A 26,321-nucleotide genomic window follows, 5' to 3' on the forward strand; every position below is an offset into this window, starting at 1 on the left:
GAGCTTAGCGGCTGCGCCGTGACTGGCTAACAGCGAAGGAGAGGGCATGGCCGAAGGAGGAGGCTGGCATATCAAAAGAAAAGGAGACCTGTGATGGGCTAGAAAAGGCACGCTGAAAAGAGCGCGCTCAGGAAGGGAGGAGAGAGAACGCTGAGGGAAAGTGAAAGGAAGACGCCGCAGCCCCATGCCTACGCCGACATAACGGAGCCTATCTGACAGTGGCCCTGGGAAGTCTGCCTCCCCTGCTTGTGACGCTGTGTGGTGAGTGGACGAATCCCCAGTGTCTCCCTGGGAGTGAGAAGCAAGCGGCGTGAGCGCGCGGCTGGCAGAGAGGGCGGGAAATTCAAATAATTGTGGACCTGTAATCACCAAGGTCCAACTTCTCCCATTCACGGAGCTTATGCGGGGCCGGAGGGAACGTACAGGCACTTACCTGACGTCCCTGAAGAGGATGACCACAGGGGCCCACGGAGAAACGGCAGGCCGCTGGGGGGGGTCCTCTGTACCCGCATCCTGCAGAAGACAGCCTGAACCTCCTGCGATCGCCGTCTTCCTCTCAGCCCTGTCCCGAGAAAGGGGTGAGGAGCGGGATTCGGCAAGGACCAGCCACCTGTCCACAACCCTTATCACCGGAAGGTGATAGGGAAAAAGTCCTGCCTGCGGTACTGAGAGTTGCGATGTGGGTGACACCACACTGCTTGCTCAGCCGCACGATATGGGAAATCAGGGTGATAACTATACCCTGTTTCCCGACGGAAAAAACCTGAAAGATAAAAGAGAAAAGATTAAAAGGTTCGATCTAAACCCTAAAGGAAAAAATGGATTAATAACTGCGGATCTGGGGAGATCCCGGTCCGCCTCCTACAGACACTAAGCACAAACTGAGGTGCTTGGTGCCTGTCGGTGGGTGTATACTGCCGGGGAGGAGATAATTTTTATTGTTTTGCATAGTGTCAGCCTCCTAGCAGCAGCAGCATACACCCATGGTAATCTGTGTCCCCCAATAAGGCGATAAAGAAAAAACCCTGCTGTGGTGTTCACAATCCTCTTGCAATAGATAAAGCTGGATGGCAAAACAAGGGCTAGTAATATCCCAAAAGTAATAAGAATGAAAAATTAACTTTTAACCATGCCAAAGGAGTTGAAAAGTCTTGAGTGAGGAAAAGAAGGGCTCAATTCTGGCTTTACTAGCAGAAGAATACAGTGAGCGTCATGTTGCCTCCATCCTTAAAATTTATAAGACGGCAGTCCATTACAACAAGGTCAAGCAGCAGACATTGGAGACAACAAAGCTACAGACCAACAGAGGGTGAAAACGACTATCCACTGAACGGCATTATCTTATCTGAATGTCACTCAGCAACTGCAGAATGACATCAAGTGACCTACAAAAGGAATGGCAAATGGCAGCTGGGGTGACGTGCACGGCAAGAACAGTTCGTAACAGACTCCTGGAGGCAGGGCTCAAGTCATGTAAAGGTAGAAAAAAAGCCTATCATCAATGAGAAGCAAAGGAGAGCCAGGCTGAAGTATGTCAAAGGATTGGACCATAGAGGACTGATGTAAGGTAATCTTCTCTGATGAGTCTAATTTTCAGCTTTGCCTAACACCTGGTCATCTAAGGGTATGTGCACACGGTGCGGATTCTGCTGCGGATCTGCAGCGGTTTTGGCCCTGCGGGTCCGCAGCAGATTTAGGTGCGTTGTACAGTACCATTGTTTTCAATGGTAAACTGAAAAACGCTGTGCACATGCTGCGGATTTTTCTGCGGTTTACAATCCGCAGCATGTCAATTCTTTTGTGCAGAACCGCTGCGGTTTCACACCTTATCCATTATGAGTTGTGAAACTACAGGGCAAAACCGCAGGCTAATCCGCAGATAAACCACAGGACTTATCTGCGGATTTTACTACAAAATCCGCACCACCAAAAAACTACGTGTGCACTTACCCTAATGGTTAGACAGAGACCTGGAGTGGCGTACAAGCCACAGTGTCTTGCACCCACTGTGAAATTTGGTGGAGGATCGGTGATGATCTGGGGATGCTTCAGCAAGGCTGGAATTGAGCAGGCTAGTCTTTGTGAAGGATGAATGAATCAAGCCGCATACAAGGTTATCCTGGAAAAACGTATGCGAGTCCTGAGAACACAGATGTAAGCGAGATGCCAGGCAGGGGGTAGCCGTATGGTGCAGGAAGCCACTATACAGTATTTAGCCCTTTGGCTATCCAAGTCCACCACATAACAGCTAAAGGGTCGCATGTGCCACTCAGGTCGCACTTTGCCCAGTTCTCCACTAGGCAAAAATATCTTATTTTATAACTATTTGTAAATGGCATATGTTACACGTCATGAATACAGTGAATCAAAGGGTATTTATTTTATCCATTAAGATTGTTCTTGGAAATAACAATTCTGCAAAACATAGTTTAGTTTCTTGGAGAATTTTAATGAAAACATATGGGAGGAAAATGTTATTGCAATTTGGGAAATCCTAGAATTCTGAAGAACAGAGTTCTGAACTAAAAAGAAGGTCAAACATCTTCAGTAAAGTAGTCCTAACTGTACGCATGATTTCATAAATAGTTGTACTTATGGTTTCTTAAATAGAAATATTACCATATGTTTTGGACTATAAGACACACTTAGGTTTTAGAGGAGGAAATTAGAAAAAAAAAACAAGCAAAAAATGTGACCAATTCTGTACTTAATGTCCCCTATACAGGTAAATATGGTCCCCCTCATCCCCATCCTGATACACAAGGCCCTTCATCCCTATCCTGGTATGCATGGCTCCCTCATCCCTATCCTGGTATGCATGGCTCCCTCATCCCCATCCTGGTATGCATGCCTCCTCATCCCTAGCCTGGTATGCACGTCCCCCTCATCCCTACCCTGGTAGAAATTGTCCCCCTTATCCTGGCAGGAATGATCGCTCTTCATCCCTATACTGGTATGCAGGGTCTCCATCTCGTCCAAGTATGCAGGGCTCCATCCTTAACCTAGTATGACTGGCCCCTTCCCGGTATGCATGGTCCCATCCTTATCCTGGTATGACTGGCCCCACCCCTATCCTGGTATGCATGGTCCCATCAGAAAAGATTTAAAAAAAAAAAACAAAAAAAAAAAACATTACTTACCTACCCGACGCTCCCTCTCAGTGTCCTGCTCTGTCGCCAGCAGCTGCTTAACGCTTGTAAGCAGTGCATGGCAGGGATGTCATGCGCTGCTCACAAGCAGAGCACAGCGTCCAGAATACTCACCGGGACTGATCATCGCAGATAGCAGTGAGTATTCATTGCTCTTCAGTAGCGCGCAGTGTCAGCTGGAGTCTTCTTGCTGCTGCCGGCGGCCACGTGTGCTGATACTTAAGAGAAATCAATATTCTGAATACTCATGTCTCTTAAGTATCGGTACACATGACCGCCGGCAGCAGCAGGAAGCCGGTGGCTGACACTGCGCACTACTGAAGAGCGATGCATGCTCACTGCTCTCTGCGATGAACAGTGCCGGTGAGTATTCCGGCAGATGCAGGCAATGGAGCAGGACACTGCGAGGGAGCGGAGGAAAGTAAGTGTAATGGCTTGGTTTTTTTTTAATCTATTCTGATGGGCCATGCATACCAGGACCTGGATGGGGCCAATAATACCAGAATAAGCATGGGACCAACCATACCAGGATGCCAAAAAGAAATGAATATTCATTGCCCACCCCACCCATGGGCATGGAATGCAGTGAGTATTGATTTCTCTTTAGCAACAGGTACAGGAGTTAGCAGGAGCTGCCGGCTCTTGCCTCTATGACCTGCTGCTCTGCCAAAACCACTCTCCCACCTCGGCCATCCTGACAATAAGACGACCCCCATTTCCTCCACAATTTGGGAGGAAAAAAAGTGTGTCTTATAGTCAGAAAAATAAGGTATCTATTTTTTTTTTACTTAAATTCTTCATAGTACATGTTAACTACTTTATTCTGTAAATTAAGATCATACCAAAAAAAAGCAGTTAAAACGAAAAAACTAGCCTACATCTAGTCAAACAATTTTGAAATGTAGACAGTCATAAAAAAAACAAACAAAACAAAACACCCAAACAATATAGGTCAGAAAATTAAAGTGGTTTGCCAGCTTCCAATAAATAGTGGGCAACTTGCAGCTAAAGTTTTTGCTTACATTATACATTGAAGTGCTTGTGTATCAGTCTGAGCAAGCACTTCTATGTACGTGCACATATGGGAGTCTAGGGATAACTAATTTTATGATGAAGATGAAGCCTGCTCTACAGAGACCATAGTTAGGCAGCATTTCAGAAAAGCCAATCTTCATTAATTCTACCAATGACCACAATCCTTTTAAGTGGAGGTAGTGAGTTGTCCTACTATGCAATTTCTCTGGGTCCTAGGAAATGGACAGGATGGCAGTAAAACAGGTAGTGGATAAAGATGCAGTTGTTCAACTTCTTAAGGCAAATTACAGTATCTGCATGCGATTTTGGATAATATCTTCATTGAACTTGTGTCCACTTCTTAATTAAAGATTCAAGCTTATCAGGATCAGCACCAGAGAGTTCATCAACCTGAAGGGTTAGAGAGACATATTTACTTGTCAATGAAAAAAAAAATAAATGAAGTAAAGCCCTGTAATTCATTTAAACATGCCAGTTAAAAAAAGAACACACAAACTATCATGTCATATTCCGTTCTTGTAGCCTTTCCACTCACTCCTGTGCTATCTTCACTTTGTGAAGGTAGGCACAATTAAAGGGGTTGTCAGGGCCTTTCACATAATCTCAGTGCTTATCTGGGCTGCAGAATGTTGGCAATAAGTAATTTACCTTCTGTCACCAGTTTGCAGGGTTTTCTAGATATCAGTATATTCATTCTGAGCAGAACGTCCAAGGGGGGTGTGTTCTGGCATTGAAATGAGAACTGGTAGTTTCCTCCTACTCTACTAAAAACCTGCCCTCTATAGCAACAACCCCACCCTCCATAGCAACAGGCCCTCCCCGTCCACATGAACAAGCCTATCCTACCTCACACAGTAACAAATCCTCCCCCTCTAGCAGCCTCAGTGCAGAGAGCAGAAACACCCAGCTGCTTCTCCCCCAGACACACGCTGAACAGTGATCTATGGAAAGTGAAACTCTAGTGAGGAGGAAACGACCAGTTCTCATTTCAATGTACTCAATGTACTTTCGGTGTACTCAGGAAAATTGCCCAACAAATTTTAGGATCCGTTTTATCCCGTTACCCATGTGAAAATGAAAAAATTGAATTTTTGTTGGAAAAATTAAAATGTCCATTTTTTCCTTCCACGTTGCTTTAGTTCATATGAAACACATGAAGGGTTAATAATCTTCTTGAATGTAGTTTTGAGTAGCTTGAGGGGTGCAGTTTTTAGAATGTTGTCACTTTTGGGTATTTTCTGTCATACAGACCCCTCAAAGTGACTTCAAATGTCAGATGGTCCCTAAAAAAATGGTTTTGTAAATTTTATTGTAAAAATGAGAAATTGCGGGTCAACTTTTAACCCTTAGGCTGTGTGCACACGGTGCGGTTTCCGCAGCGGTTTTGCCGCTGCGGAAACGCAGCAGTTCCGCTGACCAAGTACAGTACAATGAAACCCTATGGGGTTTCAAAAATGCTGTGCTGACGGTGCGGTTTTTTCTGCGGTTTGCAAACCGCAGCATGTCAATTGTTTGTGCGGTTTCAAATGCGGTTTCATACCTCTACCATAGATGTGTGAAACCGCAGGGCAAAACCGCTGACCAAATCGCAGGAAAACAGCAGGTCACTTTACCTGCGGTTTTACCTGCGTTTCCGCGCGGAAAAAACCGCAGCGGAATCCGCAACGTGTGCACATAGCCTTATAACTTCCTAACAAAAAAAATTTTGTTTCCAAAATTGTGCTGATGTAAAGTAGACATGTGGGAAATGTTATTTATTAACTATTTTGTGTCACATAACTCTCTGGTTTAACAAAATAAAAATTCAAAATTTGAAAATTGGGAAATTTTCAAAATTTTCGCCAAATTTCCATTTTTTTCACAAATAAACGCAAAAATTATCGACCTAAATTTACCACTAACATGAAGCCCAATATGTCACGAAAAAACATTCTCAGAATCGCTAGGATGCGTTAAAGCGTTCCTGAATTATTACCTCATAAAGGGACACTGGTCAGAATTGCAAAAAATGGCCTGGTCATTAAGGTCAAAATAGGCTGGGTCATGAAGGGGTTAAGGATTTTGTGCCAAAAAATCCTGGTTTTCCAAGCCAAGTGTAAAATAAAGTAGCAATATGTGGTATCTTAACAGCGTTTAATAAACACACTATTAGGATGCCATGCAGTTTTAGTGTGCGTCATGTGACCATTCATACATGAGCTTGTGGTCGCATGCAGACCGGTTTCTAGTCCCCTTCTCTCAATACAATAAGACCAGGTGCCCAGAATCCAGATGTAGCAGCACTCTGGACGCAGAACATGTTCGCTGCGGCCAAAGAGCTGCAGTATATTGAACACAGGTGAATCCTCTGTGATCACTGAACCATGCAAATTCATCACGTCCAATACATTCTATTGGTGAAATTTCTCTTGCGGAGACTACTGTTTCTGCCAGAGAAATTGACATGCTGCGGTCTGGAAAGACGTGCCGCATGTCAGTCTTCACGGGTGATTCGAAGATGTCTGTGGATGCACAGTGGATATGGGATTCCTTGAAATACCATCCACTATGCTGTAACATCTGGCTGCTGCGGGTTTGACGCTGAACCCGTAGGAACTCCGGATCATGAACACATACCCTCATGCAAATAGCAATATTACACTATTATAAGGATGTCTCAAACACTATAATTATGGAACATGGAGACCTTACCTTTTCTCCATCCTTGTAAAAATGAAACGTAGGCATGGCTCTTATGCCACTTTCAGTTGCTATATCCTGAAAAACACAAACCATGTATGTGAAGAAAAACTAAAGCTCGTCCCTAGAGATCAGAGTGTACTGCTGAATGACAATGTGATATACAGACATTCAGACTTTGAGGGGTTTTCAGAACGTCACAGCATAGTGTCACCTCTGATGTAGCTACACTAATACACAAATATGTGCTATAAACAGCAATTTCAGAATCTCATTCCATTAAATGTTAATTAGGACATAATCATTGCTTATTGCTTTCCTTTAAAGTCTATTAATTAATAGATTAATGATCTAGTCATGAAGAGATTAAAAGAGGTTGTCCAGGACTGTTTTTTTTTTCACTATGGGTCTAAAAACTAACATGCAGGTAGTTGCTAACCGAGGCAAGTGTCTGTTCCACTAGCAATTCAATTGCTCCAGGTCAACAAAGCAGCTCTCCTTCTGGGCTGCTCTGATGACAGGACGTGATTGCTAATGTCATACTGATTGACAGTTGGCTCCCCGCAGTTAGGCAGCGGGGAACTGGCTGTCAATCAGCATGACGTCAGCAGTCACTGCTCACAGAATTCCATTGTGTGTCTGAGATTTTAAAATAGGATTGGTAATGTCAAAAGACTGTCATTAATCCCTTCACGACATATGATGTACATTTACGTCATGTGTTGTGCCCCTGACCTTGATACAGGCTCGCACGCAGAGCTACAATATTCAGATGATTGCTTAATCAGCCATCATGTTCTTTTAATATCACAGGTGGAGCAAAGCTTTGCCTGCAGCTCCACCTGTAAATTGCCGCAGTCAGGGAGAAATACACATATTTGGTATTGCTGCATTTGTTGAAGTCCTTTTTTTCAAAATATGTAGCAAATTAATCAGCAAACGGCGTGAGAAATAAAAAATCAAGACAAAAGAATTACATTTTTTTGGGCACCGCAACACTGCAATAACATTTAGTGAGGAGATCAAAACATTGTATCTACCTCAAAGATGGTATCAATAAAAATGGTAGATCAGAGCACAAAATAAGCCATCACGTAGCCCAATATCCCAAAAATTGAACATAATAGAATATATATAGCTCGTGGGTGAAGGTGTTTAATGAATACCTCCAAATTAACAATAGGATCTCATGCAATTTCAATCTTTTGAGACCCCATTGGATGTATCGAATCTTCACCATTTCCATGTGATTTGTGTAATAAACAGGTACACCGATAAACACTTCTAAAATATAGAAATGAGGTCTCCTGTTCTAATCTAAAATCTACACCACTGTAGAACCTGTAAGTAAGGAACAAGCAATCTATGAGGCTGAATTGGAAAAGGCACCATCATGCTTGTGAGGCGGTCACAGAGATGAAACTAAAATTGACTTTAAGGCATTGAAAGATCTATGACAAGTGCATTAAAATAAAGCAACACATCTTACCACTGCACTATCCACATCAACCTTGTATAAGAGAATAGCAGGGTATTTAGAGGCGAGGGACTGTAGAACAAACACAAATGGTTAAACAAAGATCAAATTTAAAATAAAACTCAAATTACTGACGTTAGCCACAGGTTTATTTATTTTAAGGCTGTATGCCCACATTGTGTTTTTGGACAAACTTATCACAAAACCTGAAGGGTTTCCTGATACCAGGAAACTAAATGAGAATCCTGAAGTCTCATGCACATGTTGCTTATTTGTGACTTGAAGCAGAATCATGTTAATTCTTTTCAGCATGTTTGCTGCAGATTTCAACCATTGTAACGAATGAGAAACAAGCATTAAAAAATAAATGAAAAAATGAGTGAAAACAAAGTGTACTTTATTCAGCATTTTGCGTGCCAACACATCAGTATCTGCAGCAGATTTTTCTGCTGCAAATATTGAATGTGTGCACATACCCTCATGTTATATTCATGCTGCGTCATTTTCTGGCAGTCAAAAACATCTATTTTTCAAGCAGTAGCACAGGTGCCAATGAGTTACTGGTACTTCCGCTCCCGGCATTCTCCGACGCACAGAAACACTGGAAGCGGACGTACCAGTGACTCGCCTGCATAGGATTGTGAAGCCAATGCCCAGAGAAGGGCACAACACTGAAGAGGAACAACGGCACTGGGACAGAGCAGTAGTGAGATTAAGGCTGCTTTCACGCTTACAGTGTTTTTGAAGGCCGATTTTGCAGCCCCAATATATTTCTATGGGTCGCAAAATCGGCCCGCAAAAATCAATGGGGCCGTAAAAACAAATGGAAGTTTGTTTTTGCGGTACGCTGTTTTTTTCCAAAGTATTGGAAAAAAAAAAAAAAAAAAACGGCAATCCGCAAACTTTTTTGCGGTCCGTTATTGTGGCAGACCACAACAAATGAGGCTATACGGACCGCAAAAAACGGGCCACAATAACGGACCGCAAAAAATGCGGTAAGTGTAAAAGTAGCCTAAAGACCGAAAACCTGAAGACACAGGCACACAGTGACGCGATTCACATGATAACTCTGCCTCTGTACTTCATTATCTTCCCGACACCATCCTCCCCAGAGCCTGGAAGAGGTCAGTTATATAAAGTGATGAAAGATGATTTCTCAGCAACTACACATCTGATATGAGATACACAGGCAGGACTGTTTTCAGCTGTCTATAGCCTATATACCCATATTAATAGTTTACATAGCTCAAAAGTGGTGAAAGATTCCCTCTAGGGGGTAACCGGCATAATAAGGTTAGGTTTCTTATTTTGTTCACTTCGATCACTGGCATCTGCTCACACAGCTAGACAACCACCTGAAGAAAAAAAAATAAAAACAATCTGAAGTTTTAACTTACCTCATAAAAAGGAGCTATTTTTTGGCATGGTCCGCACCACGCAGCGGTGAAATCCACAACTATTAGTTTATTTCCACCACTTATAATAATTGCATTAAATTCTTCCTGTCAAAAGAAATCAATAGTCAGGTAGTGACATATTACTAAAAGCATACTTTTCATGATAAACTTGTTGCTAAAAATATAAACTTCTGTATTCAAGTCTTTATCAAAACGCCTTCAAAAAAGTAAAATTATACACACCAGCTTTTGAAGCATGGATCCATTTTAAAGGGAACCTGTCACCCCCCCCCAGGCGTTTTTAAGTAAAAGAGCCACCTTGTGCAGCACTAATGCTGCATTCTGTCAAGGTGGCTCTGTTACTTAGCATCCCTTCCACCGCAGAAATAATCCTTTTTAAAATTGTTCAAAAATACCTGAATTTTGACAAGGGACAGGTCTTTCCCCCTCTGACAGACGCCTCATATCCATCAGTCATTTCTTTCTTCAGTATTTGGCGCCACCTCCTCAGTGTTCCTTTGAAATGCTGGCGCCTGCGCTGCGCAGTGTGAATAAATCATAAGCGACTGCGGGGCTGGATCTCTGGCCGCGCGATATGAAGGCCGGGATGTGATCTGAGAGCACGGGCACGTCGGGCAGTGCTAACTGCGCATGCCCACAAAACTATAGTACAGCGCAGGCGCCAGCATTTCAAAAGAACACTGAGGAGGCGGCGCCAAATACTGAAGAAATGACTGATGGATGCGAGGCGTCTGTCAGAGGGGGAAAGACCTGCCCCCTTGTCAAAATTCAGGTATTTTTAACAATAATAATAATAATAATAAATAACAATAAATTTTATTTCTATAGCGCCGACATATTCCGCAGCACTTTACATTTCAGAGGGGGCTTGTACAGACGATAGACATTACAGCATAACAATAATCACATAGATTATAACAAATACCAAGAGGAATGATGGCCCTGCTCGCAAGCTTACAGTCTATGAGGAAAGAGGTAGACATGAAAGGTGGGTGGTAACAGTTGCCCTGATTGTATGGACCAGCCATAATGTTAAGTGTGTGACAGTACAGAAACAGAGGGCTAATGGATGCATAAAGCATGTGGGAACATGATGCGGGGATCCTGGTTATGGTAAAACTTTTGGCTGTGCCACACAGGGATAGATTAGGTTAATGCGTTGAGGCGATAGGCCAGTCTGAATAAATGCGTTTTCAGGGCACGCTTAAAATTGTAGGGATTGGGGATTAATCGTATTGACCTGGGAAGTGCATTCCAAAGAATTGGCACAGCACGTGTAAAGTCTTGGAGAACGGGAGTGGGAGGTTCTGACTATTGAGGATGCTAACCTCAGGTCATCAGCAGAACGGAGGGCGCGGGTAGGGTGGTATACTGAAACAAGGGAGGAGATGTAGGGTGGTGCTGAGCAATGGAGGGCTTTGTGGGTGAGGGTAATAAGTTTGTACTGGATTCTGGAGTGGATGGGTAGCCAGTAAAATGACTGGCACAAGGTAGAGGCATCGTTGTAACGATTGGTGTGGAATATGATCCTGGCTGCAGCATTCAAGACAGATTGGAGAGGGGAGAGTTTGGTAAGAGGGAGACCGATTAGAAGAGAGTTACAATAGTTGAGACGAGAATGAATAAGAGAAACAGTAAGAGATTTTGCAGACTCAAAAGTAAGAAAAGGTCGAATTCTAGAAATGTTTTTGAGGTGCAGATGACAAGAGCGAGCCAGTAATCGAATGTGGGGGGCAAAGGAAAGCTCGGAATCAAGTATGACCCCAAGACAGCGGGCATGTTGCTGGGGAGTAATAGTGGAGCCACACACAGAAATGGCAATGTCGGGTATAGGTACATTAGTAGAAGGAGGAAACACAAGGAGTTCAGTCTTTGACAGGTTCAGTATCAGATATAGTGAGGACATGATGTTAGACACAGCGTTTAGACAATCGCCGGTGTTTTCTAGAAAGGCTGGCGTGATGTCAGGAGAAGAAGCATATAATTGGGTGTCATCAGCATAGAGATGGTACTGGAAACCAAATCTACTGATTGTTTGATCAATAGGGGCAGTGTACAAGGAGAAGAGGAGGGGGCCTAGGACTGATCCTTGAGGAACCCCAACAGTAAGGGGAAGGTGAGAGGAGGAGGAGCCAGCAAAAGATACAGTAAAGGAGCGGTCAGAGAGATAGGAGGAGAACGGTGTCCTTGAGGCCAATGGAAAGGAGCATAGTGAGGAGGAGCTGATGATCCACAGTGTTGAATGCTTCAGAGAGATCCAAGAGAATTAGCTTGGAGTAACGACCATTTGATTTAGCTGTTAGTAGATCATTAGAGACTTTAGTGAGGACAGTTTCAGTAGAGTGTAAGGAGCGGAAACCGGATTGGAGAGGGTCGAGAAGAGAGTTATCAGAGAGATAGCGGATAAGACGGGAGAGGACGAGGCGTTCCAGGAGTTTAGAGACGAAGGGAAGATTAGAGACAGGTCTATAGTTAGCGGCACAGTTTTGAACAATTTTAAAAACAATTATTTCTGCGGTGGAAGGGACGCTAAATAAAAGAGCCACCTTGACAGAATGCAGCATTAGTGCTGCACAAGGTGGCTATTTTACTTAAAAACGCCTGGGGGGGTGACAGGTTCCCTTTAAGCCAAATGAGAATAGTTATTTTGGAAATAGACAGAAAAGACATAAATCCTAGTTTGACAGGTACCCACAAAGTAACAGATAAGGAATCAAATTCCAGTCTGTTTTTTTCCCAGACTTTGGAAAACAAAATCACTAAAGGTAAGGCCAGACAAGGAAATTAGAGGGCATGTGCGTACACTGCTCAAAAAAATAAAGGAAACAGTTAAACAACACAATGTAACTCCAAGTCAATCACACTTCTGTGAAATCAACCTGTCCAGTTATGAAGCAACTTGATTGTAAATCAGTTTCTCCTGCTGTTGTGCAAATGGAACACACACAACAGGTAGAAATGATCATCAACTACCAAAACAATCCTTAAAAAGGAGTGGTTCTGCAGGGGGTGACCACAGACCATTTTTCTGTTCTCATTCTTTTCGGCTGTATTAGTCACTTTAGCATTTTGACATTGCACTCACGCTTAGAGGTACAGTAGCATGAGGCGGTGTCTACAACCCACAGAAGTTGCTCAGGTAGTGAAACTCATTCAGAATGGTACATCAACGTGAGTTGTGGCAAAAAGGGTGGCTGTGCTTGTCAGCACAGTGTCCAGGGCATGGAGCAGATACCAGGAGACATGGAGGGGGCTGTAGGAGGGCAACAACCCAGCAGCAGGACTGCTTCCTCCTTTGTGCAAGGAGGAACAGGAGGAGGAGTGCCAGAGCCCTTCAAAATGACTTCAAGCAGGCCACTAACATATGTGTGTCTGCTCAAACTGTCACAAACAGACCCCTTGAAGGTGATATGAGAGCCTGATGTCCACAAGTGGGTGTTGAGCTTACAGTCCAACACCATGCAGGGCGATTGGCATTTGCTAGAGAACACAAAGATTAGCAGATTCAACATTGGCGCCCTGTGCTCTTCACAGATGAGAGCAGGTTCACACTGAGCACGTGACAGAGTCTAGAGACACCGGGAAGAACGTTCTGCTGTCTGCAACATCCTCCAGCATGACCAGTGGTGTGTCAGCACAAAACGACTGTTGAAACAAAGTACTGGCACTTGGTGCTTCATGCCGAGGTCAATCTGGTATATACACCTTCCCACCTGTTTGGTTTCCATCAATCTCCGCCCTTTTCTGATTCTATGAAGTAAGAGTGGTCAATAAAAAGAGAAGGGGATTGGAGACTGAGGTAAAACAACCAGGTGGAAAGGTGTAAACAAATGACTGGTCACGTCATGAAGAACTGAGTGGTGGGACTAAGGTTGAGCAGACATTCTGTACTGACCGAGTCCCTTTAACCCCTTTACCCCCAAGGGTGGTTTGAATGTTAATGACCAGGCCAATTTTTACAATTCTAACCACTGTCCTTTTATGAGGAACGCTTCCATGCATCCCATTAATTCTGACACCGTTTTCTCGTGACATATTGTACTTCATGTTAGCGGTAAAATTACTTTGATATGACTTGAGTTAATTTGCCAAGAAAATAGAAATTTGGCAAAAATTTAGAAAATTTCACAATTTTCCAACTTTGAATTCTCATGCCCTTATATCACAGAGATATGTCACACTAAATACTTAATAAGTAACATTTCCCACATGTCTACTTTACATCAGCACAATTTTGGAACCAACATTTTTTTTTGTTAGGAAGTTATAAGGGTTAAAAGTTAAACAGCGATTTGTCATTTTTACAACACGATTTTTTTCTTTTTTAGGGACCACATCACATTTGAAGTCACTTTGAGGGGTCTATATGATAAAAAAGACCCAAAAGTGACACCACTCTAAAAACTGCACCCCTGAAGGTGCTCAAAACCACATTCAAGAAGTTTATTAACCCTTCAAATGCTTCACAGGAATTTTTGGAATGTTTAAAAAAATGAGCATTTAACTTTTTTTCACAAAAAGTTTACTTCAGATCCAATTTTTATTATTTTGCTAAGGGTAACAGGAGAAATTGGACTCCAAAAGTTGTTGTACAATTTGTCCTGAGTACGCTGATACCCCATATATGCAGGTAAACCACTGTTTGGGCGCACGGTGTCAAATTTGGAGAGACCCTGATGTGCCTAAACAGTGGAAACCCCCCATAATTGACATCATTTTGGAAACTAGTCCCCCTAAGGAACTTAACTAGATGTGTGGTGAGCACTTTGAACCCTCAAGTGCTTCACAAACGTTTATAATAACGTAGAGCCGTAAAAATAAAAAATCATATTTTTTTCACAAAAAGGATCTTTTCGCCCCCAATTTTTTATTTTCACAAGGGTAACAGGAGAATTGGATAGAATTTAGATTGGATGCCATGTCACGTTTGGAGAGCCCCTGATGTGCTTAAACAGTGGAAACCCCCCAATTCTAACTCCAACCCTAACCCCAACACACCCCTAACCCTAATCTTAACCGTAATCCAAACCCTAACTTTAGCCCCAACCTTAACCCTGACTTAGCCCAACTCTAATGGGAAAATGGAAATAAATACTTTTTTATTATTTTTCCCTAAGGCTGAGTTCACACGTGGCGTTTTTTTCGCGTTTCCGTGGCGGTTTTAACCGCGAAAACGCGAAAAATAAGCATCCCATGCATTCCTATGGGATTCCGCAATGCTGTGCTAATGCTGCGGTTTTTACCGCGGCGGAATCGCTTCGCGGTAAAAACCGCAGCATGCTCATTAATTTGCGGAATCGCGGCGATCCCGCACCCATAGGAATGCATTGTTCCGCTTACTTTCCGCATGTGGCTGTGCACACCATGCGGAAAGTAAGCAGAACAATTGCGGATGGTACCCACGGTCCGGAGGAGAGGAGACTGTCCTCCGGGCTTTGGGTACCATATCCCTGTAAAAAATAGAATTTAAAATAAAAAATATTGTTATTCTTACCTTCCGACGTCCCGCGCAGCCTTCCCGCCTCTCTCCACGCTCTCGTTCCCAGTAGTCCTTTGCGAAAATGCTCGCGATGACGTCCCTTCTCGCGGGATCGCGAAGTCTCGCGGTCATTCGCGCGACGTCATCGCGAATTACCGTGAGACGTCGCGATCCCGCGAGAACTGACGTAATCGCGGGCATTTTCGCAAAGGACTACTGGGAACGGCTGCGAGAATAACAGTATTTTTTTTTACATTTTATCTTTTACTACTGATGCTGCATAGGCGGCCTCAGTAGTAAAAAGTTGGTCACACTCGTCAAACACTATGTTTGACGAGTGTGACCAACCTGTCAATCAGTTCCCCAAGCGATGCTCCAGATCGCTTGGAGAACGCTAGCATTTTGCAAGCCAATTACGCTTGCAAAATGCTAGTTTTTCCGCGGGAAAATCACGGGAATTTAAAATGCGATTTTCCCGCGGACTGGAATTCCGGAATTCTCACGGTAATTTCCGCGAGAGTTCCGGTACGTGTGCACTTAGCCTAACTAAGGGGGTGATAAGGGGGGTTTGATTTACTATTTTTTATTTTGATCACTGTGATAGAACCTATCGCAGTGATCAAAATGAACCAATAGGAAAAAAACCTATTGTTGCCAACCAGCAGATCTCGGCGGGCGCACTTTGCATGTGCCCATTTTCTCCCGAAAGAAGCCAGCAGCCCGGGGGACATAAGGAGGGCCTGCAGGGTCAACGGAGGTATCGGGGGGGGGGGGGGGGGAATTGTGATGACATCAGAGGAGAGAGAAATTAAATGGGGGGAAAAAAAAAAAAAAAATTTGCGGTCGTCGTTATACCGTTAATAACGTCGATTGCGACACCAAGGTCGATAAAAACAGACCCGAATCATGTTCTCTGGGGACTCGGCTACCCCTGGCAGCCGAGACCCTGGAGAAATTCCAATGCTGGGGGGCGCTATAACCTCAGCACCGTTAAAAAGCGGAGCTGTGGTTTAAGTATCCTTAACTGTTGCCGTTACATGGCGTATCGGTGACTGTTAAGGGGTTAAATGTAACTCAATCTCATATATATATATCCCCTAAAAATGATACTTTATTAGTTAAAAACCACAAGTGTGGTAAACACACCAAAGAAAAAAGTGACAAGAAATAAACATAAATTGAAAAAGGTGTTCAAACAGAGACCACTCTAAGGTGACACCTAGGAATCCCTGATGTGATCCTGAGCTTGAGTCTGCCTGTCCGCGGAGGTTGGCACCCTAGGGGGGAACGTTGTGGCGCCCCCGCTCAACGATGACTATCCCTAGGGGCCCTAGTATACACTACAGCCACTAGTGGTCACCTCTACCCGATAATAAAGGGAACCTCTATTACTAGACAGAGACCAATCTGCTCTAAAGAGGGCCCTGTGTCCCAAAGAAAGAGGTTAAAAATAGAACACACATGGCATCAGGTGGTATAATTAGATACTCATTTGCATTATGATGCCCCACATCCGATATCAACAGTGAGGCACCATGTACAGATTAATGGGAGTCAAAAGCCAGACACTTTAAATAGATTCCATGTTGCCACGATCTCACAGGTATAAAATCTCTTCATATAGAGAAAAAAATATATCCAAAGCTGGCAATTTAACCAGTGTAGCACAGGATAGAGGATAGTGTCCCATTATTAAATCCATTAACATCCCATTAGCAAAGTAAACACAGAGCTGCCACAGCGATACTCATCTGTGTTTATCGCCACCAGCCATCAAATGGTTAACGCCTCAACGCGTTTCGCCTGAGTAGGCTCATCAGGAGGCCCGATAGTGCAATATCTTGTGTCCCATAACGGTGCATAAGCCAACCGATACTCATCCCAGTTCCTCTTTTTAAACCCGCCGCTAAGACCGCGTATGCTCCGCCCACTCACCTGACATGGCATATCCACAACGCTAGGCGCCTATTGCGGTGTCCCTACTAAATTACCAAACAGCACTACCCAGACCCGGGTGCTCCGATTGGCTGTCAGGACTAGCATACAACGTCACTATTGGGTAAAAGTGAAAAGATGCCACCTCAGGGTGACATGGGGAATATTGATATATTCGCCCGGTTGGTGGAGAGGGACCTTAAGAGATTAACAGCACCAGATTGGGAAAACAATGATAATCTAATGGCGAGTGAGCGATCAGCACTTGAGGCCCTCAAGAAAAATGAGCAAATAGTTGTGAAACCCTCCGACAAAGGGGGAAATTTGATTATTTTGAATCATAATGAGTATCGTAAAATGTCTTATGCTATTTTGCAAGATAATTCCACTTATGAGGTGCTAAAGGTTAATCCTATGACCACTTACAAGGAAGAATTGACAATCCTTCTTGACACGGCCTTGGGGGATGGTTTGATCTCGAAGGCAGAATTTGATTTTATTCTCCCTAAGTTTCCATTAATAGCCACGTTTTACACATTACCAAAGATACATAAAGGCCTGAACCCTCTAAAGGGGAGGCCGATTGTATCAGGTGTGGACTCATTGACACAAAAAAGTGGTCTCTATATTGATCAGTTATTACGCCCCTTTGTGGTCTCTATTCCATCATACCTAAGGGATACATCAGATCTACTGCTAAAGTTAGAGGGCGTACATCTGGAAGGAAATGCCTGGTTGGCTTCCATTGATATAGAAGCTCTCTATAGCAATATACCACATGAAGCAGGTATTCAGGGTGTGGGACACTTCCTAAATCAGAGGTCAATAGCATGTAGGGGGCATAATATCTTTCTGACATCTCTCCTACGGTTCATACTGACCCACAATGCATTCTACTTTGATGGCAAATTCTACCACCAGCTCAGGGGCACTGCGATGGGGTGCCCCTGTGCCCCGTCGTATGCAAATCTGTTCCTGGGCTGGTGGGAGGAGACCATTGTGTTTGGAGGGGAAGAAAAGTGGTGGCACGGTCTGATTTCCATGTGGTATAGGTTCATAGACGATGTCTTTGTAATATGGACAGGGGAAAAGAATCAATTTGAAGAATTCGTAAGAGAATTGAACCAAAATGATGTGAATCTGAGGTTTACCTCAGAAATTCACAAAACTGAAATACCATTTTTGGATATTAGAATTAAAAAAGATCTGATGGGAGGTGTCTCCACAAGCATATTCCGTAAACCGACGAGCACAAACAGTTTGTTACATTGGCAGAGCCACCATCCAATCCCTCTCAAGAGAGGAATTCCGAAGGGACAATTCCTCCGACTCAGGAGGAATTGCTCTAGGAATGATCTCTTCCAGAAACAAGCTGGGGACATGTTTTGCCGCTTCAAGGATAAGGGTTACCCTAAACACATTCTAGACACAGCATATGACTTTGCAAGTAAAGCAGACAGGCAAAAACTGTTGCAGAAACGTGAGGTTGGGGACTCGATGGAACAAATAAGGGTCATTGGGACCTTTGATGTCAAACATCAGGAGGTCAGAAAGGTCCTGTCTATACATTGGGACGTTCTCAGATTGGATCCGGATTTGAAGGATGTGATTGGTGAGCGCCCCAACATTACGTTCAGAAAGGGTAAATCCATCAGAGACATGTTGGTCCATAGTCAATACAGGAGGCCAGCGGTTGGTGGCACGTGGCTGGATAGGAGACCTTGTGGTTTCTTTAAGTGTGGGGATTGCAGTTTCTGTAAATATATGAGACCGGGGAAGTCCTTCTGTAGTGCAAGCACTGGCAAGACGTTTTATCAACGAGACTTCTCGAACTGCAAGACCACAGGGGTTATTTATATGGCCACTTGCTCGTGCCCTAAAAATTATATAGGGAAGACTAGGAGAGAATTCAGAAGGAGAGTAGGGGAACACATGGGGGATATTAGAAATCAAAGAGAGACCCCACTTGCTAAACACATGTGGATGTGTCACAAAAGGTGACCCCGGTGAAATCAAATTCTGTATTATAGAAGTTGTGAATGTGAACCCCAGAGGAGGGAATGTGGATAAGAATATTCTCAAGAGAGAATGTGAATGGATATTCAGGATGGAGTCCCTGGAGCCGAGGGGGCTGAATGACCAATTGTCGTTTGCCTGTTTCTTATGAGCCATAATTGAATAATGTGACCCCCTTTTTTGAGGATATTGGTCTTCTAGATTTTGTCTTTTGTTTCCCGTCTATTTGGGATTCCCATGTATTGTCATGGACCATTATATATATAAATGTTCCCTTTTTACTGCCCTACGCTAACCCACTCCCCATTGGACTTTGAGCAACCTCAGTTAATTTATAATATCAGTCGATATATACAGCGTCTTCTAATTATATGTATTTGACAATGAAGACGCATTCTGACGCTTGTTCACACTATTCAGCGTCAGTTGCGGTTTATTCGTAGGTATATCTGAATTATTAGTGCACAGTGTGTATACATTGTGTGCTAAGACGCTACTGCTATGTTACTGAAGTGTGCAATTTGGCCACTGAATATAACATGTACATAATGGTGAACTGTACACCTGATGCTGTATCATTTGTGGCGCATGTTTTCAAGATGGGGGAGTGGAATATTCTCTATGGATCGCATGTGCGGGCGCTGCACGTCAGACTTGGCAGTTTGTCTCAGCCGCAGCGATTGGAGAGAGCTGTGAGACTGCCTGTTTATGTTCCAGGAGTGACGCTGCATACACGTCAGACCTGGTAATTTGTCTCAGCTCCAGTGATTGGTGAGTGCTGTGATGTTTGAAGATACCCGATTGGTTACCCAATAGTGACGTTGTATGCTAGTCCTGACAGCCAATCGGAGCACCCGGGTCTGGGTAGTGCTGTTTGGTAATTTAGTAGGGACACCGCAATAGGCGCCTAGCGTTGTGGATATGCCATGTCAGGTGAGTGGGCGGAGCATACGCGGTCTTAGCGGCGGGTTTAAAAAGAGGAACTGGGATGAGTATCGGTTGGCTTATGCACCGTTATGGGACACAAGATATTGCACTATCGGGCCTCCTGATGAGCCTACTCAGGCGAAACGCGTTGAGGCGTTAACCATTTGATGGCTGGTGGCGATAAACACAGATGAGTATCGCTGTGGCAGCTCTGTGTTTACTTTGCTAATGGGATGTTAATGGATTTAATAATGGGACACTATCCTCTATCCTGTGCTACACTGGTTAAATTGCCAGCTTTGGATATATTTTTTTCTCTATATGAAGAGATTTTATACCTGTGAGATCGTGGCAACATGGAATCTATTTAAAGTGTCTGGCTTTTGACTCCCATTAATCTGTACATGGTGCCTCACTGTTGATATCGTATGTGGGGCATCATAATGCAAATGAGTATCTAATTATACCACCTGATGCCATGTGTGTTCTATTTTTAACCTCTTTCTTTGGGACACAGGGCCCTCTTTAGAGCAGATTGGTCTCTGTCTAGTAATAGAGGTTCCCTTTATTATCGGGTAGAGGTGACCACTAGTGGCTGTAGGGTATACTAGGGCCCCTAGGGATAGTCATCGTTGAGCGGGGGCGCCACAACGTTCCCCCCTAGGGTGCCAACCTCCGCGGACAGGCAGACGCAAGCTCAGGATCACATCAGGGATTCCTAGGTGTCACCTTAGAGTGGTCTCTGTTTGAACACCTTTTTCAATTTATGTTTATTTCTTGTCACTTTTTTCTTTGGTGTGTTTACCACATTTGTGGTTTTTAACTAATAAAGTATCATTTTTAGGGGATATATATATATATATATATATATATATATATACACTCACTGGCCACTTTATTAGGTACACCTGTCCAACTGTGTGTTAAGACTTAATTTCTAATCAGCCAATCACATGGCGGCAACTCAGTGCATTTAGGCATGTAGACATGGTCAAGACAATCTCCTGCAGTTAAAACCGAGCATCAGTATGGGGAAGAAAGGTGATTTGAGTGCCTTTGAACGTGGCATGATTGTTGGTGCCAGAAGGGCTGGTCTGAGTATTTCAGAAACTGCTGATCTACTGGGATTTTCACGCACAACCATCTCTAGGGTTTACAGAGAATGGTCCGAAAAAGAAAAAAAATCCAGTGAGCGGCAGTTCTGTGGCCGGAAATGCCTTGTTGATGCCAGAGGTCAGAGGAGAATGGGCATACTGGTTCGAGCTGATAGAAAGGCAACAGTGACTCAAATTGCCACCCGTTACAACCAAGGTAGGCAGAAGAGCATCTCTGAACGCACAGTGCGTCGAACTTTGAGGCAGATGGGCTACAGCAGCAGAAGACCACACTGGGTACCACTCCTCTCAGCTAAGAACAGGAAACTGAGGCTACAATTTGCACAAGCTCATCGAAATTGGACAGTAGAAGATTGGAAAAACGTTGCCTGGTCTGATGAGTCTCGATTTCTGCTGCGACATTCGGATGGTAGGGTCAGAATTTGGCGTAAACAACATGAAAGCATGGATCCATCCATCCTTGTATCAACGGTTCAGGCTGGTGGTGGTGGTGTCATGGTGTGGGGAATTTTTTCTTGGCACTCTTTGGGCCCCTTGGTACCAATTGAGCATCGTTGCAACGCCACAGCCTACCTGAGTATTGTTGCTGACCATGTCCATCCCTTTATGACCACAATGTACCCAACATCTGATGGCTACTTTCAGCAGGATAATGCGCCATGTCATAAAGCTCGAATCATTTCAGATTGGTTTCTTGAACATGACAATGAGTTCACTGTACTCAAATGGCCTCCTCAGTCACCAGATCTCAATCCAATAGAGCATCTTTGGGATGTGGTGGAACGGGAGATTCGCATCAGGGATGTGCAGCCGACAAATCTGCCCCAACTGTGTGATGCCATCATGTCAATATGGTCCAAAATCTCTGAGGAATGCTTCCAGCACCTTGTTAAATCTCTGCCACGAAGAATTGAGGCAGTTCTGAAGGCAAAAGGGGGTCCAACCCGTTACTAGCATGGTGTACCTAATAAAGTGGCCAGTGAGTGTATATATATATATATATATATATATATATATATATATATATATATATATGAGATTACATTTGACCCTTTCTATAATTGTATGAGAGATTGCTGTTAAATGTAACTCATCATTCTCCCCTGCTCACGCCGGCAGAGCAGGGGAGAATAATGAGAGTCGTGTTCAGCTCCCGGCGCCGGGGAACAGCGCTTACTGCAACGCTTCTTCCCTGGCGCCCGTCTGTGTGGTACTGATGCGGCACACACACATGCCACGTGTGCCGCAAGGATTACACACACGGACACTGACATCTCCGGTACCATAAATATCAGGACGTATGAAAGAGGCCTTATAGCAGGTTGTTATGTTTAGCAGCTGTCAAATGTTAAAAGACGTTTTTTATTGCAAAAAAATAGTTTTTGCATCACCACATTTTGAGAGCTATAATTTTTCCATATTTTAGCCCACAGAGTCATGTGAGGCCTTGTTTTTTGAGGGACGAGCTGACATTTTTATTGGTATACACTACCGTGTAAAAGTTTAGGGTCACTTAGAAATTTCCTTTTTTTTTAAAAAAAAACCAGTTTTTTTCCAATGAAGCTAACATTATATGATTCAGAAATACACTCTATACATTGTTAATATGGTAAATGACTATTCTAGCTGCAAACATCTGGTTTGTAATGCAATATCCTCATAGGTAAAATCTCTTGTGCAAGTATGTTAGCACAGCTGAAAACAGTTTGGCTGATTAGAGAAGCTATAAACCTGACCTTCCTTTGAGCTAGTTGAGAGTCTGAAGCATTACATTTGTTGGTTCCATTAAACTCTCAAAATGGCCAGAAAAAAAAGAACTTTCATGTGAAACTTGACAGTCTATTCCTGTTCTTAGAAATGAAGGCTATTCCATGCGAGAAATAGCCAAGAAACTGAAGATTTCCTACAACGGTGTGTACTACCCACTTCAGAGGATAGCACAAACAGGCTCTAACCAAAGTAGAAAGAGAAGTGGGAGGCCACGCTGCACAACTGACCAATAAGACAAGTACATTAGAGTCTGTAGTTTGAGAAATCGACGCCTCACAGGTCCTCAACTGGCAGCTTCATTAAATAGTACACGCAAAACGCCAGTGTCAACGTCTACAGTGAAGAGGCGACTCTGGATGCTGGCCTTCAGGGCAGAGTTGAAAAGAAAACGCCATATCTGAGACTGGCTAATAAAAGGAAAAGATTAATATGGGCAAAAGAACACAGACATTGGACAGAGGAAGATTGGAAAAAAGTGTTATGGACAGACGAATCCAAGTTTGAGGTGTTTGGATCACACAGAAGAACATTTGTGAGACGAAGAACAACTGAAAAGATGCTGGCAGAGTGCCTGACATCATCTGTCAAGCATGGTGGAGGTAATGTGATGGTCTGGGGTTGCTTTGGTGCTGGTAAAGTGGGAGATTTGTACAAAGTAAAAGGGATTTTGAATAAGGAAGGCTATCACTCCATTTTGCAACGCCATGCCATACAGTGTGGACGGCGCTTCATTGGAGCCAATTTCATCCTACAACAAGACAATGACCCAAAGCACACCTCCAAATTATGCAAGAACTATTTAGGGAAGAAGCAGACAACTGGTATTCTATCTGTAATGGAGTGGCCAGTGCAGTCACCAGATCTTAACCCCACTGTGCTGTTGTGGGAGCAGCCTGACCGTATGGTATGCAAAAATTGCCCATCAAGCCAAACCATCATGTGGAAGGGGCTTCTGGAAGCATGAGGTGAAATTTCTCCAGATTACCTCAGCAAAATAACTGCTAGAATGCCAAAGGTCTGCAATGCTGTAATTGCTGCAAAGGGAGCATTCTTTGACAAAAGCAAAGTTTGAAGGAGAAAATTATTATTTCAAATAAAAATCTTTTTTTCGAACCATGTCAATGTCTGGACTAGATTTTAAATTTATTTGGCAACTCATTTGATTAATAAAAGTATGAGTTTTCATGGAAAACACAAAATTGTCTGGGTGACCCCACAATTTGGAACGATAGTGTAATTTTCGGTCACATGACAATTTTTTGATCACTTTCTATTCCGATTTTTGGGAGACAGAATGAGCAAAAATCAGCAACTCATGAATTTCTTTTGTAGAGGCGTTTACACCGTTCCGCATGTGGTAAAATTGATAAGGCAGTTTTATTCTTTGGACCAGTACGATGACAGCGATACCTCATTCATATAACTTTTTTTATGTTTTGGCGCTTTTATATAATAAAAACTATTTTATAGAAAAAAATAATTATTTTTGCATCGCTTTATTCTGCGAGGTATAACTTTTTTTTTTCGCTGATGACGCTGTATGGGGGCTCGTTTTTTGCGGGACAAGATGACGTTTTCAGCGGTACCATGTTTATTTATCCGTCTTTTTGATCGCGCTTTATTTCACTTTTTATTTAGTGGTATGATGATAAAGCTTTGTTTTTCGCTTTTTTTATGGTGTTCACTAAAGGGGGTTAACTAGTGGGACAGTTTATAGGTCGGGTCATTACGGATGTGGGGATACCAAATATGTGTACTTTTATTGTTTAGATTTTTTTTTCATTCAAATATTTAGTGAAAGAAATATTTGAAAAAAAATCAGTATTTATTCTACTTTTTTAAAATATTTTTACAATTATTTTAATTTTTTTTTACTTCATTCGAATTGTTACTGTCATGATCCCAGTGCAGGTTTTCACCTGCACGTCAGGGGTTTATGTCTTGAGCCAAGTGCAGGCTTTGACCTGCACGCCTGGGGTTAAGTATTGTGGCCTCTCTTTGGTTCAGGGTTAGCTTCTTATAGCCCTGGGAAACTCCAATCTCTGTCAGTTATACTTTTGCCTTTGGTGACTCCTGTGCGCCTGTGCCTGTTCGTTGTCTTCTAGCTTGCTTTTATGGTTCTGACCCGGTTCTGTCCCCTGTTGTGAGTTTGCCTGGTGATTCTGTACTGTATATCCGTTAGCTAGGAGGGATAGCTAATACTAGAGAATAGAGAGTATTCAAAAAGATATAAATAAACTGGAGAAATGGGCAGCAACTAACAGAATGGTTTTTAACAGGGAGAAATGCAAAGTACTACATCTGGGCAATAAAAATGAAAAAAGCATATACAGAATGGGAGGAATAGGGCTAAGTGACAGCACATGTGAAAAAGACTTGGGTATACTAATAGATCACAGACTGAATATGAGTCAACAGTGTGATGCAGCAGCAAAGAAGGCAAATGCAATTCTAGGATGTATTAACAGAAGCATACAGTCTAGATCACGTGAAGTCATTATTTCCCTCTACTCCTCTTTGGTCAGACCTCATCTGGAATATTGTGTCCAGTTTTGGGCACCACATTTTAAAAAAGACATCAACAAACTGGAGCAAGTTCAGAAAAGAGCGACCAGAATGGTGACCGGTCTGCAAACCCTGTCTTATGAGGAAAGGTTGCAGGATTTGGGAATGTTTCGTTTGCAAAACAGAAGACTGAGAGGAGACTTAATAGCTGTCTACAAATATCTAAAGGGCTGTCACATTGTAGAAGGATCAACTTTATTCTCATTTGCACAAGGAAAGACTAGAAGCAATGGGATGAAACTGAATGGGAGGAGACACAGATTAGATATTAGAAAAAACTTTTTGACAGTTAGAGTGATCAATGAGTGGAACAGGCTGCCACGAGAAGTGGTGAGTTCTCCTTCAATGGAAGTCTTCAAACAGAGGCTGGACAGACATCTGACTGGGATGATTTAGCGAATCCTGCTTTGAGCAGGGGGTTGGACCAGATGGCCCAGGAGGTCCCTTCCAACTCTACGATTCTATGATTCTCTGGTTTCAGACTTCTTGGCTACGTCCTATCTTTTCTCTCTAATCCTTTGGTATTGTCGTGCTATCTCGTGCTATGACCCCGGCCTGATCTGTTTACGTCCCTGTCTATGCCCCTTGGTAACTTTGTCCCGTAGTTACCATTCTAGGAGTTTTCCTGCAGCTCCTAGCTCTCTGGAGTTTAGGCCACACCCCCAGCAGTCACGTGCTTCAGGTCCTGTTGGTCTGAAGCATGCATCTTCACTGCTGCTGCCCGCTCCTCAGGTATCATTAAGCACAGTTTGTCTT

General features: G+C 43.3%; 1 protein-coding gene across 2 annotated transcripts in view; it reads right to left on the bottom strand.

Moving 5' to 3' along the window:
* Nucleotides 1–2,428: 2,428 nt before the first annotated feature.
* The window catches only part of LOC141055752 (thioredoxin-like), a 28,849-nt gene continuing 4,956 nt past the window's right edge, over nt 2,429–26,321 (bottom strand). Inside the window, exons 2-5 of one of the 2 annotated variants that reach the window (XM_073552446.1) lie at nt 9,738–9,842; nt 8,353–8,412; nt 6,876–6,941; nt 2,429–4,574 (exon numbers count right to left, since the gene is read on the bottom strand). In XM_073552446.1, coding sequence (XP_073408547.1) covers nt 4,503–4,574; nt 6,876–6,941; nt 8,353–8,412; nt 9,738–9,842 — 303 coding nt within the window. In that variant the 3' untranslated portion in view covers nt 2,429–4,502. The remainder of the gene's footprint in view (nt 4,575–6,875; nt 6,942–8,352; nt 8,413–9,737; nt 9,843–26,321) is intronic. The other variant, XM_073552447.1, reaches the window with a different exon arrangement.

The sequence above is a fragment of the Dendrobates tinctorius genome, unplaced genomic scaffold, assembly GCF_039654945.1.
Source record: "Dendrobates tinctorius isolate UK_male_01 unplaced genomic scaffold, ASM3965494v1 ptg000191l, whole genome shotgun sequence".
Taxonomy (NCBI): domain Eukaryota; kingdom Metazoa; phylum Chordata; class Amphibia; order Anura; family Dendrobatidae; genus Dendrobates; species Dendrobates tinctorius.